This window comes from Marmota monax, unplaced genomic scaffold, assembly GCF_021218885.2.
Source record: "Marmota monax isolate L192 unplaced genomic scaffold, Marmota_monax_Labrador192_F-V1.1 WCK01_AAM20220418_F8-fsc00020, whole genome shotgun sequence".
NCBI lineage: Eukaryota > Metazoa > Chordata > Mammalia > Rodentia > Sciuridae > Marmota > Marmota monax.
In genome coordinates, this window is record NW_026692912.1 from 16,998,024 (window position 1) to 17,017,899 (window position 19,876).

At 37.7% G+C, this 19,876-nt stretch overlaps 1 protein-coding gene across 15 annotated transcripts in view; it reads right to left on the reverse strand.

Moving 5' to 3' along the window:
• The window catches only part of Dennd1a (DENN domain containing 1A), a 512,715-nt gene that overhangs the window by 240,396 nt on the left and 252,443 nt on the right, over window positions 1-19,876 (reverse strand). For 14 of the 15 annotated variants that reach the window (XM_046451690.2, XM_058581714.1, XM_058581715.1 and 11 more), the window contains exons 8-9: window positions 18,968-19,021; window positions 689-799 (exon numbers count right to left, since the gene is read on the reverse strand). In XM_046451690.2, the coding sequence (XP_046307646.1) occupies window positions 689-799; window positions 18,968-19,021 (165 nt within the window). The remainder of the gene's footprint in view (window positions 1-688; window positions 800-18,967; window positions 19,022-19,876) is intronic. The other variant, XM_058581719.1, reaches the window with a different exon arrangement.

The window sequence follows — 19,876 nt, forward strand, 5'->3', positions numbered from 1 at the left end:
CCTCTAACCAAAACAATCTGAATTAAAGCACTCCTTTATTGGCAAAATTAAACTGCATGCATGCGCCCGCACACATACAACACACACATACAACTCTGGCAAGGCTGTGATAAAAGTGGCACAGCCATACACAGCTGACTGCATTCACTGTAAACATGCACAGCCCATTGGGGAAGTCATCCGATAGTCCTCAAGCCATGGTGTTTATCAAGTCCTTTGACTTGGTGGCCTCTCTCTTAGAAAATGAACATATCAGTTAAAAGAAGACAAAGGATGTTTACTGCAGTTTTATCTACCAGAGGATTAATCTATGAACTACCTAAATGACCATGAAGAGAAGAAAAATTTATTAAATTTTGTAAATGATGATGTATCAGCATAATGGAATATGGCATAGACATTCAAAAATGACAATAATGAAAATTTATGTGGAAATATGCATAGTGTTTATAACACAATCAAAAGGAAAATATTTATAATTGTAAGAGTATAATTTTATAATTGTGAGAGTAATTATGAAATTTATTTTGACACTGAAAAGGAACATAAATAATTAATGAAAATGATGTGCTACTGTACAAGGGGACTGGGGCTGATTCCTTCTCTTCAAATGTTCTTTAATCTTGCTGATACATCTTTCAATTAAAATTAAATCACTGAAAGGCCCATCTCAATACTGGCTACTCACAGTGCTGAGCTTGCTGCAAATGATGAGTATCCGGCGCTCGTACAGCATACTGGCATACAGATGCAACATGTTATTTACATCCACAGCCACAAAATATTCTGTCAGATTTCTCTAGGAAAAAGAAGAAAGGTTTGTGGTTTATTTTGTCTGTTCTTATTACAAGTAGTATCTAATAAAAGCATGAGAAACAGAAAATAATCACAAAGCTCTTTTCTTCTCCTGTCCTATTCTTTTTACCTAGGAGACCAAATCCCACTCATGTATAAAATCATGAAATGTTATGTTGGAAGAGACCTTTGAGATGAGCAGTCTGGCAACTGCGTCTATGTGTGGTGATTACAGTTAACAACATGGTTGTATATACCTCTGTGTCTGCTCTTCATGTCAGTTCCAGAAGGTGAGCAGGACAGGAATCGTGGAATCTTACAAACGAGGAAACCAAGGCTCAGAGAGATTTGCCGAGATCAAATAGTCTAATAAGCAATGAGGACAGGACTGCTGCTCAGATCTTTGGACCTGAGATCCTAGAACCTTCCTTATGAACTGCATCATGTGTTCAAGCAAAAGAAAGTACCCAGAGATTAAAGTGCTTCTGGCACAGGTCCTGCTTCTGTCCAGCAGGTCCCAGCCATGAAGGCATCACCTTTCCTGTTGCCACTTGCTGGTGTCCCACCCCTCCACAGCTTACATTCTCTATAAAGTGGCTTGGCTAGAATTAAAGAAATTTCCAAGATTTACCATTTCCAGACATTTCACTAAAAAAAAAAAAAAAAAAGGAAAAAATAAAAAAACTGAAGACAAACAGCAGCAAGCTATAACAAAGCAGTGCTTTAACTAGCTTTTTCTGTAACCTGGGTTTAATTCCTTTAATTAGTACTATAGATTGGTAGATTGGTACTCTTCAGATTTCAGAAAAAAAATGGAGTGTGTTTTATTTCTACAACCCTTTCTATACCCACCTGGCTTTAATAATACACATGAATATGCTAATTTCTTACAGATTTTTAATGCAGTACAATATAAGCCTCTGCAAATGAAAGGAACTGAGAAGGAATGCTATTGTCAGGGGTTGTAGTTTATAATGATTAAAGATCTATAACCCATAAATTGAAGTAAATCATGTAGGTTTTACATGCAAAATAGCATAAAGCGCTTTTCAACAATATTATGGTTGGGAATAAGAATCAGCACTTATCTTATGATTTATTATTGTTTGACTGGGGTACCAGGTTAATCATCAACTTCTATAAACAAAAAGCCAGTGAATTAATAGCTCTGGATACTGACTACTTATAAAGTGTCAGGCACTGTACCAGACACTTTGTATATATGATCTTATGCAATCCTCACAAAAAACCAATGAGGTATTATTCCTTCCTATGCAGAGAAACAGAAATTAAATCTGGGAGATTCAGTAACAGGTGGAGTCAGACTGACTTCACAGCCTCTGCACTCTCCACTAACCTACACATCTCTACTAAATACTTTTCAGTGTCTACTGTGTACAGGGCATGCATTTACTTCATCTTGAAAACACTCCTTGAACTAGGTGCTATTGACCCTATTTAAAGATAAGAGGCACAGAGAAGTGAAATAATTTGATAAAGGTCACACACAAGTGGCTAAGACACGATTCAGTCTTGTGCAAGTCTTTTTTTCAAACACTCCAAATTGTAGGCACAAATTATATTTGGAAAAAGAAGAGGTATAAAACAAGATCAAAATATGACTAAAAAAAGGGGGTTTTTTTTCTTTTGAAAATTTTTATTATCCTATTTATTGAATAATCCTTATTCCCAGGAGATAGAAAGTTTAGAAAAAACACAGGAAAATATCTAACAACCCTGTGACAGGCACTACCATGTCCACTTCATGGATGGGAACATTGAAATTCAGGAAGGTTCAGTGGTAGTCTTGTAAAGGTCACTTGGCAAGCAAAGGCAGAGCCAGGTTTCAACACCAGGTCTCCTGAATCCAAAACTCATACTCTAACCAACATGCCAACTTGCCTCTCAACAAACTCAATAAAAACAAAGCAAAACAACAAAGGCTGTCTGAACTAGGCCAGAGGTGCCTCCTCTGCCCAGTAGCTGAGGAACACTGAGCTAATAATGTCAGGGTGGGGTTTGTTTGGAAGACTGAAATGGCAGAGCTCTTCTTGCAAACAAAAATATGAGGCCCTCAGCTGAGCATTTCAGTAAAGGCTTTACTGCTGATGAATTACATGAATTTCTCTTTTAGTAGAGGATGGAAGTAAAAAGAAAATAGAAGTGAGGAGCTTAAAGAAGGCCAGAAAGCCCATTAGCACTTTTGACAGATCCAAAGATAACTCTGAAGCCACCAAAACGTGGCCTCAAGAGTCTGCCAAGAAGCTTCACGCTGGGTAGAAATATGTTACACAGCTTGCCGTCCAAATAGGGAGACACAGCGTCAGAGACAAATCCTGTGCCTTATTTTGGTGGGAGAAAGGGAGGGGGGACCACAAGGATACTTTTGCAGATGGGGAAGGGGATGTTTCGGAAATAAAAACATCACTGAGGCAGGTCCCCCATGCCCAGTCAGGATCTGAGGGCGCAGGTGCTTATTTCAAAAACTCTGTACAGGTATGTTAAAAATATGTAACATTTAACCAAATTCTCTCTAAACTGTCATGTACTTTTTTTGGTATTTCTCATTCCATCTGTGCTGATTACCAAGATATTTGTGTCTAAACAGAAGCTGTCTTTCTTATCTGCTTCCTCCCTTGCCTCTTTCCTTCTGGGATGCCACCCGCTGGAGCAGGTGGGACTGCCAATGGCCCCAGCTCTAGGAACCTCACTCAGCCAGGGAAGGACCTGTGGGGCACAGGGGGCCTGGGGCACTTGCAGTTCCCACCAAGCCTGGGCTCTGGAGCAAACCCCTTGGAGACAGGGATATCCCTCCCACCGCCCTGAAGCTTCCAATACGTTGGGCCCAAGCCTTAGCTTCTCAGACCTGCTCTGCCTTCTCCCATTCCCAGGACTTTAATTCTGCTGTTTCTCCTAGAGTGCTCCTCTCTACCTTGAGGATGTCAATTTACTTGACCTGGCTCCAACATCACTTCCTCCTGCAAGGTCTCCTAGACTCCTTATTTGTCAAACATCCTTCATGTTTCTATGACATTTTGTCCCTATCCTATAATAACTTGGTTTTAAGTATGTTTTCCCACTAGACTGAATTCTACCAGGTGTGATGTATCAGGAAGAACAGTAAAGAATGGATCCTCCTAAAGAACCACCACTCCTATCAAACATGGTATCATTGGCCCCTAGTTCTCGATTTAGTGTCTCAGACCATAACACCATCATAGGTAAGCAAAGTAACTACCCCATTCATTGCCAATCACTTCTCTATGTAATTCACCTGCTAGGAAAGGAAACCCTTGCGCAGAGGGCTGTTGCAGTTTCTGTGCTCAGATGGCCTCGGATGCCTTAGTGCCAGTGTGCTTCCAGGCTTCAGGGCATCATGCCTTTCCCATTCATGGAGTCTAAACATTGTTTCCAGTCATGTGTGCAGCATTTGGCTATCCACCTGGCATTCATTACCCACCCACCCCTCCCTGCCCTGAAGGCTGGTCAGTAGGCACACAAAGCTGATCACTACTTAACTCAAATCCAAGAAGCTGGACAGAGCCTCCTAGAAGGTGGTCTATAGAAAAGGCACATACTACACAAGCTCCTTAGACTCTCAGCTTCTGTTTCTCTTCTCTACAAAGAAATGTTGATGAAGGTCTCTTCCAGGGACTAACTCTCTGTGGCTCTCAATCCAGACAAAGAGGAGGGAACTGGCACCTGGCAAAACCCCAGTCCCCCCAGGAGAGGTCTCATAATGGCTGCTCCTGTCTAGCTGCCCCTGCTGGCTCCTGCACCAATCCAGGTGGCTGGGGACTCCATGCTCAATGTGATCTGCGCCTGAGGTTATGAAGCAGGTGGGGGTGGGGGTGATGGGGGTTGAAATGGGTTGGGACGGGAGGGGATACAGTGCGGCTTAGAGAGAAAGCGTCTTAGGTTCAATACCTTAGGGAAACGAGATAATCCTCAAACCAAAGAACCGACTCTAAGCTGGTTACTCCTTGGAGTCTTAGAAGCAGATGCTAGTCCGCCCCACTGTCTGTCATTTTATCAGTCTTTGTGACTCTCTACTTCTTCCATGGTATAGAGGATAAAGATTTATTGCACTGGGGCTAGAGGAGGCTTCCTAGGCTAGAGGCTTGGAAGGTCCTGAAATAACCCCTATTCAAATTATTTTACCATAATGTTTTTTTTTGTTTGTTTTATTTTGTTTTGTTTTTAAAGAGAGAGGGTCTTGCTATGTTGCTCTGGCCAGCTCTGAACTCATAGACTTAAATGATCATCTCGCCTCAGATTCCTAAGGAGCTATACAACAGGCACGTGCCACTGCTCCCAGTTTTCACAATATAAAAAGTTCTAAAACCCTCAACTGATTTTTCTTTTTAGAAGAATTAGGTTATCTTAATGGTGTGGGTTTTTTTTTTTAAAAGAGAATTATAAATTTGGATTACAAAATAATCTTCCTGAGAAAGAATCCCACCAACTCACACAGGCAACAAAATCCAAGAAGTATATTTGAGAAAAGAAAGCAGAGTTACCCAGAGGTCAGCTTTTATCCCTCTGTTTAAATGGAAAAACCATCAGAATAAACAGTCATCTGACAACTCTTAAGTGCAACAATGGACTCCTCTATAATCTCATACTTGATAACAGGTCTTCTACCACCATTCTCAACTCTGTTTATTTTTTAAAGTCACAATGACTTCATAAATCTTTTCTATATCATGGTTCATCTTTTGACAAAGTGGAGTCTGGGCAACGTCATATGTAACTGTCCACTCTAGGCGCTTACCTCGCATCATTAACCACTTGGTATGACATTGACCAGATAATTAAGACAGGTTTGTTTAATATTCCAAATGAAGGCCTACATAATTATCCATTAATCAAAAAGTAAACTTCAAAATCTGGCAGCTAAAAATAATCCCTTATTGAGTTAGTTTACAATGTAATTATTACTACATATTTGTTCATGATCTGTGACTCTTTTTAATGCAGGTCAACTGTTTAAAATTTATAAAGATTTATGCTCATTTAATTATTGACTGCATAAAATTCACTCCTACATGTGTTATCCTGATAGACAGAGAAAACCCTGATGAGCAATTACACAGTGATAGTTTCTCAGCAAAAAGGAAAAAAAATTTTTACAAAGAAATTGTAGAAATAATGAGAATTAACTTCAACAGGGATCTGAAAGTGGAAAGAATTAATTTTCCACGTTTGCTTTTCATTAATGTCTTATAGACAAATTGGTCCTAAAGCCAACTATAAGGAACAATTCTTTCTCCCTTTCCAGGGATGGTTGCATTAGTCATTCATTCATTAACTAATTCATTCAGTCAGTTGTTAATTCCATATAGCTATATATTGAGTAACTACAATGTTGCAGTGATGGGAAAAAAATCCATCCCTGTTCTTATGAAAGGAGAGATGACATTAACCAAATATCCACACAACTAATTATGTAACTTATGGTGAGTGGTTTCTTAGGTGGGCCCAGAGGCATTAGACCCAAAGTATCTCCATGCTTGGATCAGACTGACCCAGGTGTGAATCTTGTTTTAGCATTTACTGATTGGGCAAGTTACTTCATGTCTCTGGACTTCACTTCCTCTTCAGATCCATTCCACAAGGATGTTGTAAAGATGTCATGACATAACACGTAGCACCTGACCTGATCCACAATGGGTGTTCAAAAGATACTAGCTCAGGCCTCCCTTTCTTACATTAACTCTTCTCTGACACTGTCCAGAAGACCATGATAATCTGGAGACAGAATATTATTAAGTTCCATGTCCCAAAGAGCATGTATCCTTTTCATTGCTTATTCTCTTAAGTTCAGTGTGTCCCTTAGAGGAGATAATTAATAAATGCTTATAGAACACCTCCTATATTAAAGGCTTTGTGGACTCCATTTGCCACAAAAGTCCCAGGCTTCAGAAATTCTGCTGTCAAGAGGATGTACCCAAGAGTCTTGAAAATCCACAAAAGAGAAATATTGGTCTGTGCAACCAAGAATGTCAGCAAACACCTAGAAAAGACAAGCCCCAGAGAGTCTGCCCGGCCCTTAACCACACTCAGACCTCAAGAAAGGTCAGGACTAGAATTCTCAGAAAGCTGAGGAAAGGGAAAAAAGAGAAAGACCATTGAAAGGAGCATCTCTGTGGCACCAGAGTTGTTCTTGGAACTTTATGTTTAATACTGCATTTGTTCCTTGTATTTTCCTTCATTAGATAAAGACATTGGGGTTCCAAGAGAATAAGTAGGTGACCAAGGCCTCAGACTGACGAAGCCCTGTATCTGACCATCTCCAAGACTCGTGTTCTTTCCACGACAGCAGGCTATATAGTATTAACAGCCCCATGGTTATTGCTTGTTTCAATTTGTAATACAGCAATTTAGTCATTTAAAATTAATCTCTGAAAAAAATCACCAAGAGATTAAAATGCAAATTTCAATATGGCTAGTGCTCAATAGTGATTCTATGTCAAAAAGCCCACAAATTGGTCTAACAAAAGTTCAGAGTCTCCTTAGAGGAAAGGCTTTCCTGCTTCATTTTTGTATTTTAGATATTAAAAAAAAAATCATTCCATTTCTTTTTTTCCTTATGAATATCACAAGTCAACTCTAGGTGGGGAGAAAGGCATAATGAAAACAAATCTTCTAAACCTGGGTCACTACACCCCACTGACAAGCAGACCTTGGGCTGGCAACCTCAGGCCTGTGAGCTCTGGGTTCTGTATGTGTAAAATGGGGCTTACGTCTACCACTCACGGAGTAGCTGTAGGGATTAAAATGGAATGGTGCATGTTAGGAGTGCGGCAGATTGGTATTACTATTCTGCTTAGAAACAAAAAAGGCTAGCCTTTTTCTGGTTTGTAAAGGAGGATTTAGGGGACAATGGGTCATACACAGGGAATTGCTTCATTAGTGGCAAAACCAGCAGAGGGAATGTAAATTTTAAAAGTGGTGGGGGCAAGGGAAGTGGCATACAGTGGGAACAGGAACTGGAGGTGGAGCTATGGAGAAGATTATTCAAAAAATTATTTCTAATTTCAGTAATTATAGTTTTGAAGATTAAGGAAATTATCAGAACTTTCAGGTACCTGCAAATCAAGTTCTTAAGGAATTACTGGTCCTTAATAAAGAAAAAAAGACAAATGCAACCTAGGTAATAATTTTTATCATAACATTATTTAACACAGCAGAACATTAGAAACATTCTAAATGTGTATTAGTACAGAAAGCATAGTTAAAACAATAAAGTATGGTGAACTGAACATACATTTTTCTTTTCTCTCTCCTGATATGACTCTCCCAGAAAAAGTCACTGGAAAAGAATTTTAAAAGGCATGAATTCCAAAAAAACAAGAGAGGAGATGATAATGGAAGAGAGATGTCAAATTTTTAGAAATCAAATAGCAGATGTGGTTCTCAACCTGGGGCCATTTATCCCCCAGGGGACATTTGGCAATGCCTAGAGACATTTCTGGTTGTCAGAGCTGGATAAGGGTATGTTAGTATCATATAGATTCCAGGGAAGCTGCAAAACAACCTACAATATAAGTCATGTGTTTTTTTTGTTTGTTTTTTGTTTTTTGTTTTTTTTTTTGCTACTGAGACCAAAAGACCTAATCAGAATAATGCAGAGGGAGAGACATTTATTTGGTACACCTGGTTCCAGAGGTGTCTCAGTCTACAGATGGCCAACTTCATTATTCTGCTGCATATGAGGCAAAACTTCAGGGAAGAAGGATGGGATAGAGAAATGCAGCTCAGGACATGTCAATGAGGAAGCAGACAGAGACAAAGCTCTGCTTACCAGGTTCAAAATATATACCCAAAGGCTCATCCCCAATGATCCACTGCCTTTAGCAACACCTACATGCCTACACCTAGTTATCTATCAGAGGAATAATGCACTGATTAGGCTAAAACTCATTAACCAATCATTCACCTCTAAACTTTCTTGCGTCGTCTCACACATGAGCTTTTTGTGGACACCTCATATCTAAACTATAACAACAGTAATACACAAGAAAGGATGTCCTGGACCATGCTGACAACAGTGCTGAAGCTGAAAAGTAAGTCTGGAAAGTAAGGCTGAGGTGGGTGCATGGGGCAAAAGCATCAAGCCCACTCACACCATGGAACTCCCAAAAGGCTCGGAAGTGGAGACACCCCAAAGGGCAAGAGGCTAGGGGACGGATGCAAATGAAAATAGGAGTAATCCCTTCCCAACATTCTCCTATCCAGCTAGCCAGCTGGCCTCCTGCACCTTTCTCAGGCACTAAGTGTTTACTCTGGAGGAACTTAACAAAAAAGGCCTGGGGAATAAAGCATCAAATAGAAAACATGGGGATTAAATGAAGGCGACCATAATAAATGTTGACCACCCCATTCTGCTTCCCAAACACTGGTAATAAGTATCCACACCCTAGGCAAGAGAAAACTGACCCACTAAATAGAAAAGATTTTGATACTGACACCCGAGAGTCCCTTGCCCCCAGAATGTCTACAACAGTCCCAGGCTTCCAAACAATGATCCATTCCCCACAATAAAGCCTACCAGATACCAAGCTCTACTCCTGAGCACAGAGCTGCCACTCAGCTGTCCAGTGCCTCACTCTGAGGTGTCACTGAGCTCCTATTCAAAGACAGCCTATATAATAAGTTACACAGAAGACAGACAAACAGAAGCTAGGAGTGGGAGCAAGAAGTCCTAGCACTCAGAGGCTGAGGTGAGGAGATCATTGAGCCCATGGGTTCAAGGCCAGACTGGGCAACCCAATGACACCCCATCTCAAAAGAATAAGAAAATAATGCAGGGGGAAAAACAATTTTTTAAATCTAGTAATAACAATCTTACAAATGAGGAAAAATATTAAGAATACGATGGTCAAAACAAGAAATTTAAAAGGAAGGGATGATTAGTTGAAGAAAGCAAAGACTATAAGAGTGACACTGAAAATAATTAAAACAACAAAAAAGTTACAGGATCAATATAGAAGATTTAAATCTTCTGTAGGTAGCACAGAAAATCAATAGGTAATGAATTCTGTAGTAGAGCAGCAGAGAAAGGACGGAGAGAATTAAAGGATTTTTTTCAAAGAAATAATGTGAGAAAATTTTGAAGCTCTGAAGGGTGTGAGTTTCCAGATTGAACGTCCAAGTGCCCAGCACAATGGATGAAAATGGATCCATTAAGGCATGTTGCTATGCAATTTCAGTATGTTAGAAGAGATGACAGATCATAAAAAAGTTAATAACAGGAATCAGAATGGCTAAGACTTGTAAGTAGCAATAGTAAAGTTAGAAGTCATTAAGCAACATCTTCAGAATTCTGAGGAGAGAACTTTCCAACCTAGAATTCCATACCCAGAAGAAATATCAGGAGTAGAGTGATTTTTTTTTCTAGTCAAGCAACTTCTAAACACATTTCTGCTAAAGCGAGACTTACTCAGGAAACTGTTGGAGAATGTTTCACCAAAATGATGGAATAAAATCAAGAAAGAGGAAAATGTGAAATCCAATAACTCTTACATGATAAAAATCTGTACAAGAAAGGAAACTTAAACAATCTATTACCTGCTTCAATGTATTCACAAAAATGTAAATATTACTGATTTAATGTCAATTTATTCTAAATATAGAGGGAAAATGGGAGAGGAGAAATAGGTGGGACAAATTATTTTGTGTATATGTATCTGGGGAGGGGGATCACAGGTAGTAAAAGACCTAAACTCTCATCTTTCATGATAAAAACCAGTAGGTGATATAAGAAACAGGGGAAAAAAAATTTAGTGTAACACTAAGAACATGCTAAAAATATGAAGGGAAATACTACAATTGTTGAAAACTTGCAGGTAACTGCCTCTGTGATGTGAGAAATATGGAGAACTTGGAAATTGCTGTTTTTTTTTTTTAACAACTACTACACGGTACTATATGATTTTTTAAGCCATTAATATATGCATTACTGTCACAAGATGAACATACCATTAAATAATAATACTATGAGGACTATGGGTATCAGTGGTAGAGTACTTGCCTAGCATATTAAAGGTCCCAGCACTCCCCAAAATAAATCATTAAAAAGGATGAAATAGAGAGCCAGGAGCAGTGGCATATGCAGGTAAGTTCAGCAACTCCAGAGATTGAGGCAGGAGGGTCTTAAGTTTGAGGCCACTCTCAGCAACTTAGTGGAGACCCTGTCTCAAATATGAAATAAAAAGGGCTGGAATGTAGCCCAGTGGTAGAGTATTCCTGGGTTCAAACCGCAGGACAATTAAAAATAAAAAAGAATAAGGTAAATAGATAGGAACAATTTTTAGAATACATTAAACCAAAACCAAAAAAGGGAGTGCTAAACAAGATGAATAGTATCACATTTTTGTTTAAAAAGCTGTCTACAATAGATATACATACAACACTATAAATTCATAGAGAAAAGTCTAGAAGGCCACCCATCATATTCTGGAGGGAAAATGGGATTAGGATGGAGGAGGAGTGGTGTTAATGGGGGCCTTTCACTTTTTTAAAAAATATACTTCTATAATAATCTTTTACAACAAAGGTTTTTATAAAAATTTTTTAATGATGGAAGTAAATGTTTATAATATATTGTTATAGAAAAAACAGTTATAAAGTGAGATATTTGGTATGATCCCCACCGTGTTTTTTTAAAAAAATGTAGCTTCCAAACGTTTTTTAAAAATACATAGAGCCCTTTTATTTCAAATGAAATATTACCCAAGCACAGTGGAAATTAATGTGCTCTAAATAAAATAAAAGCAGGGACCAGTACTCTAGTTCAATGGCAGAGCACTTGACTAGCATGTGCAAGGCCTTCTAGGTATCCTGAAGCATTCTCAGGGTTCCAGACAGGACAATTTGAAAGCAACTACTATTATCATATAAAAGGAAAGAAGGTAAAACTTAAGAAAATGACTTCTCTGAGATGCTAGGAGATTCTGAGTGATTTTCTTCTGCTTTTGTTTTTAATTTTGTTTTGTTTTAGTTGTAGTTGGACAAAATACCTTTATTTTATTTATTTATTTTTATGTGGTGCTGAGGATCGAACCCAGTGCCTCGTATGAGCTAGGCAAATGCTCTATTGCTGAGCCACAACTTCAGCCCTTTTCTTCTGCTTTTGTATTATGTATGTTTGTGTGTGTGTGTGTTTGCCTTTTCTATGAATTATAAAAATTTAAATAATAATATCTGTTATTTGAACATGTCTAAATAACCACCAAACCATGATATATTTGCAAGAGTGAGGGCAGAAATGGTAATAGAGTTTTATTAATCTTTCTAAGTTATTATTCTACATTTGTATTATCTATATCTTAGATTGACTTTAATCATTCATATTTTCCAGTAAATTTTCTATTTTCATACTTTTCAAATTTATCAAGTTGAAAAATATTTTGTTCTTTTCAAAAATCCAATTTTTAAAAAAGTCTTGATTTTCAGTTTTACATTAACAATGTTTCCTAGTAAATTAAATTATAATATCTTTTTCAATTTTGGATTTTTTATTGATATTCTTTTTCTAGGTTCTTAAATTGAAACTTCAGTTCACCCAGTCACTGAACTGCCACCCAGGGCTCAGTAGCCTCTCCCTTGAGCTACCTTGCCTTCCCGAAGTTCAGTCCCCCGCCTTCTCTTGCAGCTGCCTTCCATAGGCAGTTTCCACTGAGGAAAAGGAATCTAATTATATGTCCGCTATCCAGAACCTCCACTCTTTCGACCCCTTTGCTGATGCAAGTAAGGGTGATGACCAGCTTCCTGCTGGCACTGGGGATTACATCCACGTAAGAATTCAACACAGAAATGGCAGGAAGACCCAACTACCGTTCGAGGGATCGCTGAGAATTACAATAAAAATAAACGAGAGAAAGCATTTAAGAAGAAAATCGCCTGCAATTACTGTAATTGAGCATCCCAAACATGGAGACATAATTCAGCTACAGGGGCAAGAACATATGCCAGTTCCTGGTAGAGATTGGATCAGCTGAAGGTTCATGGGTTTTAAGTGCTTATGGCTCACTGCAGCCTAAGTGAGGATTTCCTTGCAACAAGTAGAATTTCCCTTCTGTTCCTTGTCTCAAGTTTAAAACCCTCAGAGCTAGTATAATGTAGCCATTTGGGGTCCACTTTTAACTTGGACTAGTGTAACTCCTTCATGCAATAAACTGAAAAGAGCTGGGGGCGGGGAGGTGAGGGGCGACACAAAACTTAAATTCATTATTTTTACAAAAGCATTCAAAAGCAATGAAATTTTGCCTGAATATGGTTTTAGCCACATCCCTTATGTATTTGTTGTTTAGTGTTCTCATTATTATTAATTTCTAAACTAAACAATATTCAATTTTAATTTTTTATTCTGTTTGACCCCAGCACTATTTCAAGTACAGCAATATTTTTAAACCTGTTATTATTAATTTCTAGTCTTATTTTATATCAGTAGAAGATAGGGACCTATAAAAGTTTAACTTATTCTCTTTTGAAAATTTCAGAGTAATCTAGTATCTGATCAATTTTTATAAATGTTCCATGTTAATTGAAAATTATCCTTTAATAGCCTTTTGCTACTTCTAAAATTGTATCTGCACTTTTTGAAGGATTCTTTCTGGGTACCTCCACTGTTTATACTAAACTGATGGATAAGTATCAGTGATCATCTCCTTGACATTGCAAAAGTTCTCAAATTTTCTGGTTCATAGTGGCTCCCTCTATCATTATGGGAAGATTGTTCTCCTTAATTTTATACTTCTTTTATTATAATCAATAAAATTTGAAGGTGAAAGGTTAAAAATCATGGGCATAAAGTATAGCATAGTATGTGATATGGTCTGGATATGAGGTATCCTCCAAAAGCAGGGATATTCAGAGGTCCATCCTAGTTTGAGTGAACTGGACTAGATCTCTGAAAATATGTGCGAAAATAAACTTTTCATCCCATAAGTGTCTTGTCAGGTATTTTGGACACAGTGACACAAAAAAGCTAACAGTATATAGAAGCTCAGTCTTGAAATCAAAAAGATTAATTTTGAATTCTGATTCTACCAATTCTTTGTTATAGGTCATTGAATATGTTACTTAAATTTTTAGGGCTTCTGTTTTCTTATATAAAATGAAAATAATTGTGGTAGTTACCATCTAAGCTTAATAAGAGAGGTAAATGGGAAAATGTACTGCACGTTATCGGACAACAGGAGAATTCAATAAACATTAGCTATTGGAGTTGCAATGGGAACTCTGATATGAATTTTTAATTACCTAATGTGAAAAAAAAAATACCCACGTTCCATCCACCTCTTTGCTATCAAAGATACACTCAAAAGAATTTGAAGTGGGGATTCAGATATTAGTACACCAGCGTTCGAAGTAGAATTATTCACAATAACAAAGTGGTGGGATCAATCCAAATGTCTACCAATGGATGAATAGATAAACAAAATGTGGGTATACATACACAGTGCAGTTTCATTCAGCCTTTAAAAGGAAGGCTATTCTGACAATGCAACAACATGGATGAACTCAGAAGATATCGCACTAAGTGAAATAAGCCAGGCACAAAAAGCAAGTGTTGTACAATTTCATTTCTGCATGCCATTTAAGAGTTGTCAAGACCTGGGGAGAGGGAGGGAACGGGGAGTTGTTCACTGGGTACAGAGCATCAGTTCTGCAAGATAAAAAGTTCTGGAGATGGACATATTGCACAACAACATGAATATACTTAAAACTACTGAGCTGTACACTTAAAGGTGGTTAAGATGGTAAATTTTATGTTATGTATATTTTACCACAATTGTTAAAAAAGGAACCAAGTACCTCAGTGGCTACTCTATATTTGATCACACACAGAACTATTTACAATCACAGTAAAACATTTTGAAAACATACCTTGAGGCTTAACATGTCACTGAATTTGTTCAGAGGGCAGATATGGACCATCTGCTCTTGCACTTTAATCTACTGCTCCTAAGCCCTCAGGGGGCGAAGATAGGAGCCCCTCATGCTTTACCCACTACACTTTTATTCTCTGAAAAGTGAATTACACAAGGATAAGAAGCAGAAGTGCAATTCTACTTGAAGTAATCTACTATTTTAAAATAAGAAACCTTGAGGATATTGTGAATGGGGTGGTTTTCCTCATTTCCATTTCAGAAGTTTTGTTACTGATATACAGGAATGCCTTTGATTTATGCGTGTTGATTTTATATCCTGCCACTTTGCTGAATTCATTTATTAGTTCTAGTAGTTTCTTTGTAGACCCTTTTGGGTCTTCTAAGTATAGGATCATATCGTCCACAAATAGTGATATTTTAAGTTCTTCTTTTCCTATTTTTATGCCTTTAATTTCTTTTGTCTGTCTAATTGCTCTGGCTAGTATTTCAAGGACTAAATTAAATAGAAGTGGTGAAAGAGGGCATCCCTGTCTTGTTCCAGATTTTAGCGGGAAGGCCTTCAGTTTTTCTCCATTTAGAATGATGCTAGCCTGAGGCTTAGCATATATAGCTTTTACAATGTTGAGGTAAGTTCCTGTTATCCCCAGTTTTTCTAGTGTTTTGAACATAAAAGGATGCTGTACTTTGTCGAATGCTTTTTCTGCATCTATCGAGACGATCATATGGTTCTTATCTTTAAGTCTATTGATGTGGTGAATAATATTTATTGATTTCCGTATATTGAACCAACCTTGCATCCCAGGGATGAATCCTACTTGATCATGGTACACAATTTTTTTGATATGCTTTTGTATTCGATTCGCCAGGATTTTATTGAGAATTTTTGCATCTATGTTCATTAGAGATATTGGTCTGTAGTTTTCTTTCTTTGAAGTGTCTTTGTCTGGTTTCGGGATCAGGGTGATGTTGGCCTCATAGAATGAATTTGGAAGAGCTCCTTCTTTTTCTATTTCTTGAAATAGCTTGAAAAGTATTGGTATTAATTCTTCTTTGAAGGTTTTGTAAAACTCCGCTGTATACCCATCTGGTCCAGGGCTTTTTTTGGTTGGTAGTCTTTTGATGGCTTCTTCTATTTCTTCCTTTGTTATTGGTCTGTTTAAATTGTGTGTGTCTTCCTGACTCAATCTGGGCAGCTCATATGACTTAAGAAATTTATCGATGTCTTCACTGTCTTCTATTTTATTAGAATATAGGGTTTCAAAATACTTTCTAATTATCTTCTGTATTTCTGTAGTGTCTGTTGTGATATTGCCTTTTTCATCCCGTATGTTAGTGATTTGAGTTTTCTCTCTTCTTCTCTTCGTTAGCATGGCTAAGGGTCTGTCGATCTTATTTATTTTTTCAAAGAACCAACTTTTAGTTTTATCAATTTTTTCAATGTTTTTTTTTGTTTCAATTTCGTTGATTTCCGCTCTGATTTTAATTATTTCTTGTCTTCTGCTATATTTGCTGTTGTTTTGCTCTTCCTTTTCTAGGGTTTTGAGATGTAGTGTGAGTTCGTTTATTTACTTGGGAATCAACCTAACAAAAGAGGTGAAAGATTTATACAATGAAAACTACAGAACCCTAAAGAGAGAGATAGAAGAAGATCTTAGAAGATGGAAAAATGTACCCTGTTCATGGATAGGCAGAACCAACATCATCAAAATGGCGATATTACCCAAAGTTCTCTACAGGTTCAACGCAATGCCAATCAAAATCCCAACGGCATTTCTGGTAGAAATAGATAAAGCTATCATGAAATTCATATGGAAAAACAAAAGACCCAGAATAGCAAAAGCAATTCTAAGCAGGAAGTGTGAATCGGGAGGTATAGCGATACCAGATTTCAAACTGTACTACAGAGCAATAGTAACAAAAACAGCATGGTACTGGTACCAAAACAGGCAGGTGGATCAATGGTACAGAATAGAGGACACAGAGACCAATCCACAAAATTACAACTTTCTTATATTTGATAAAGGCGCTAAAAGCATGCAATGGAGAAAGGATAGCATCTTCAACAAATGGTGCTGGGAAAACTGGAAATCCATATGCAACAAAATGAAGCTGAACCCCTTTCTCTCGCCATGCACAAAAGTAAATTCAAAATGGATCAAGGACCTAGATATCAAATCAGAGACTCTGCACCTGATAGAAGAAAAAGTTGGCTCCGATCTACACATTGTGGGGTCGGGCTCCAAATTCCTTAATAGGACGCCCATAGCACAAAAGTTAATAACTAGAATCAACAAATGGGACTTACTCAAACTAAAAAGTTTTTTCTCAGCAAGAGAAACAATAAGAGAGGTAAATAGGGAACCTACACCCTGGGAACAAATCTTTACTCCTCACACTTCAGATAGAGCCCTAATATCCAGAATATACAAAGAACTCAAAAAATTAAACAACAAGATAACAAACAACCCTATCAACAAATGGGCGAAGGACCTGAACAGACACTTCTCAGAGGAGGACATACAATCTATCAATAAGTACATGAAAAAATGCTCACCATCTCTAGCAGTCAGAGAAATGCAAATCAAAACCACCCTAAGATACCATCTCACTCCAGTAAGATTGGCAGCCATTATGAAGTCAAGCAACCATAAGTGTTGGCGAGGATGTGGGGAAAAGGGTACACTTATACATTGCTGGTGGAACTGCAAACTGGTGCGGCCAATATGGAAAGCAGTATGGAGATTCCTAGGAAAGCTGGGAATGGAACCACCATTTGACCCAGCTATCGCCCTTCTCGGTCTATTCCCTGAGGACCTTAAAAGAGCATACTATAGGGATACTGCCACATCAATGATCATGGCAGCACAATTCACAATAGCTAGGCTTTGGAATCAACCCAGATGCCCTTCAATAGATGAATGGATTAAAAAACTGTGGCATTTATACACAATGGAGTATTACGCAGCACTAAAAAATGACAAAATCATGGATTTTGCAGGGAAATGGATGGCACTAGAGCAGATTATGCTAAGTGAAGCTAGCCAATCCTTAAAAAACAAATGCCAAATGTCTTCTTTGATATAAAGAGAGCAACTAAGATCAGAACAGGGAAGAAGAGCATGAGGAAAAGATTAACATTAAACAGAGACGAGTGGGGGGAGAGAAAGGGAGAGAGAAGGGAAACTATGGAAATGGAAGGAGACCCTCATTGTTACACAAAATTACATATAAGAGTTTGTGAGGGGAAAGGGGAAAAAAAAAAACAAGGGAGAGAATTAAACAACAGCAGATGGGGTAGAGAGGGAAGATGAGAGGGAAGGGGAGGGGGGATAGTAGGGGATAGGAAAGGTAGCAGAATACAACAGTCACTAATATGGTATTATGTAAAAATGTGGATGTGTAACCGATGTGATTCTGCAACTTGTATTTGGGGTAAAAAATGGGAGTTCATAACCCACTTGAATCAAATGTATGGAAGATGATATGTCATGAGCTTTGTAATGTTTTGAACAACCAATTAAAAAAATAAAAAAAATAAAAAATAAAAAATAAAATAAGAAACCTTTACATGGAATTTTATTCATGTGGAAACATTTCATTTATGATAGAAAGGAGAAACGATGTAAGTGTACAACAGTGAGAAATGATAAGTAAACTTAAACAGTGAGGAATGATAAGCACATGGAATATTATGTAGTGAATACAAATGATTCTTATGAATGAAATGAGAAAGACACTCATGTAATAAGTGATTTAACTATGTAAAAATATATTCTAAAAAGACTACAATGAGATATTGACACATTAATAGGTGATTTACCTTTGAGACATATGAGGAACATCTCTCCTTGTCTTTTTACTTTCTATATTTTCAACATTTTGCTTTTATAATACATTTTTCCTATTATATTTGTTTTTATAATGCCTTATTTTTTCCTTTGTATCAGGGATGGAAGCCAGGGGCACTTAACTACTGAGCCACATCCACAGCCCTCACTCACTGCCTTTTTTTTTTTTTTTTTTTTGACACGAAGTCTCACTAAGTTGCTTAGGGCCTCACTAACTTGCTGAAGCTGGCTTTAAACATGTGATCCTCCTGCCTCAGCCTCCCAAGCCACAGACATTACAGGTTGTACCACCCTGCTAATGCATTCTTTTAAAAAACTATAAAAATGACAATTTCACAATTACATTCTAAAATAATCCTTTAATTTAAAAAATAAGTAGAAATCAAAGAATATAAATTTAACATTTTCTTCCCAAGTACTCACATTTTCAGGTATGCTGGGAAGTTCTCTGGTATCAGGCACAGTAAAGTAAGAATGCTGGAAAAGAAAAGCACAAGCTCTGTATTTTTGTAAGAATGTATAACTATATAACAAGCACACTGCTCAGAATTCAAGTATATGATTGAAAGATACTTCCTTACTCATAAGAGGAGACAGAGTATGACTCATAGGGAATATCTATGAATTTTATTTTTAGGATAATGTTACATTAAATCAGATACATGAAATTTTGAGTTTGGTAGAAGAGTTCTTTTCTAGGAGAGATGAACTTCTTTGTGGGATATAAATGAAAAAGTTAAAGGTTAAATTCCCATGTAATATTTATAGGTTCCTAAATACACAAAAGTTGCAGGTTTCAAAATTTATTGCTCAGAGACAAGAGGACTCTAGGGGCCAAATCACATTAGTTTTACTCAGCCTTGGTCTTCATCAACCAGACCTGCTGTTTCATTTCAACAGCTGAGATTACAGCCATCTATAAACTGTGGCCAAAATCTGCACTGAAGAACCAGGTGATGTTAAGAACAACTCCAGCTCAAGGGCTACTCTGCTGAGACCACTGCAGATGGCTGAGAGTGGAGAATCTGTCCACTTAAGCACACTCCACAAAGAAGCCTACTGCCTTCCAGTGGGATTGCCAGTGAAGGTGGCTAGAGACTCAGCAGAACTGAAAAACTGACCTCTTCAAAGACTCTGAATGGGACATCTCCATGTATGTAACAAGTGTGTCTCTGAATTAAATGACAACAGGCTGAACTGATGACACTGCCTCTGCTGCTCTTAAAGACTCAGAACAATGGCAAGCAAGAATGGAAAAAGCCTGGTGCTAGTCAATTAAAGATGGAACTATGAAAGGCTAGAAAAGGTCACATGCAGAGAGGGTCAACTTAA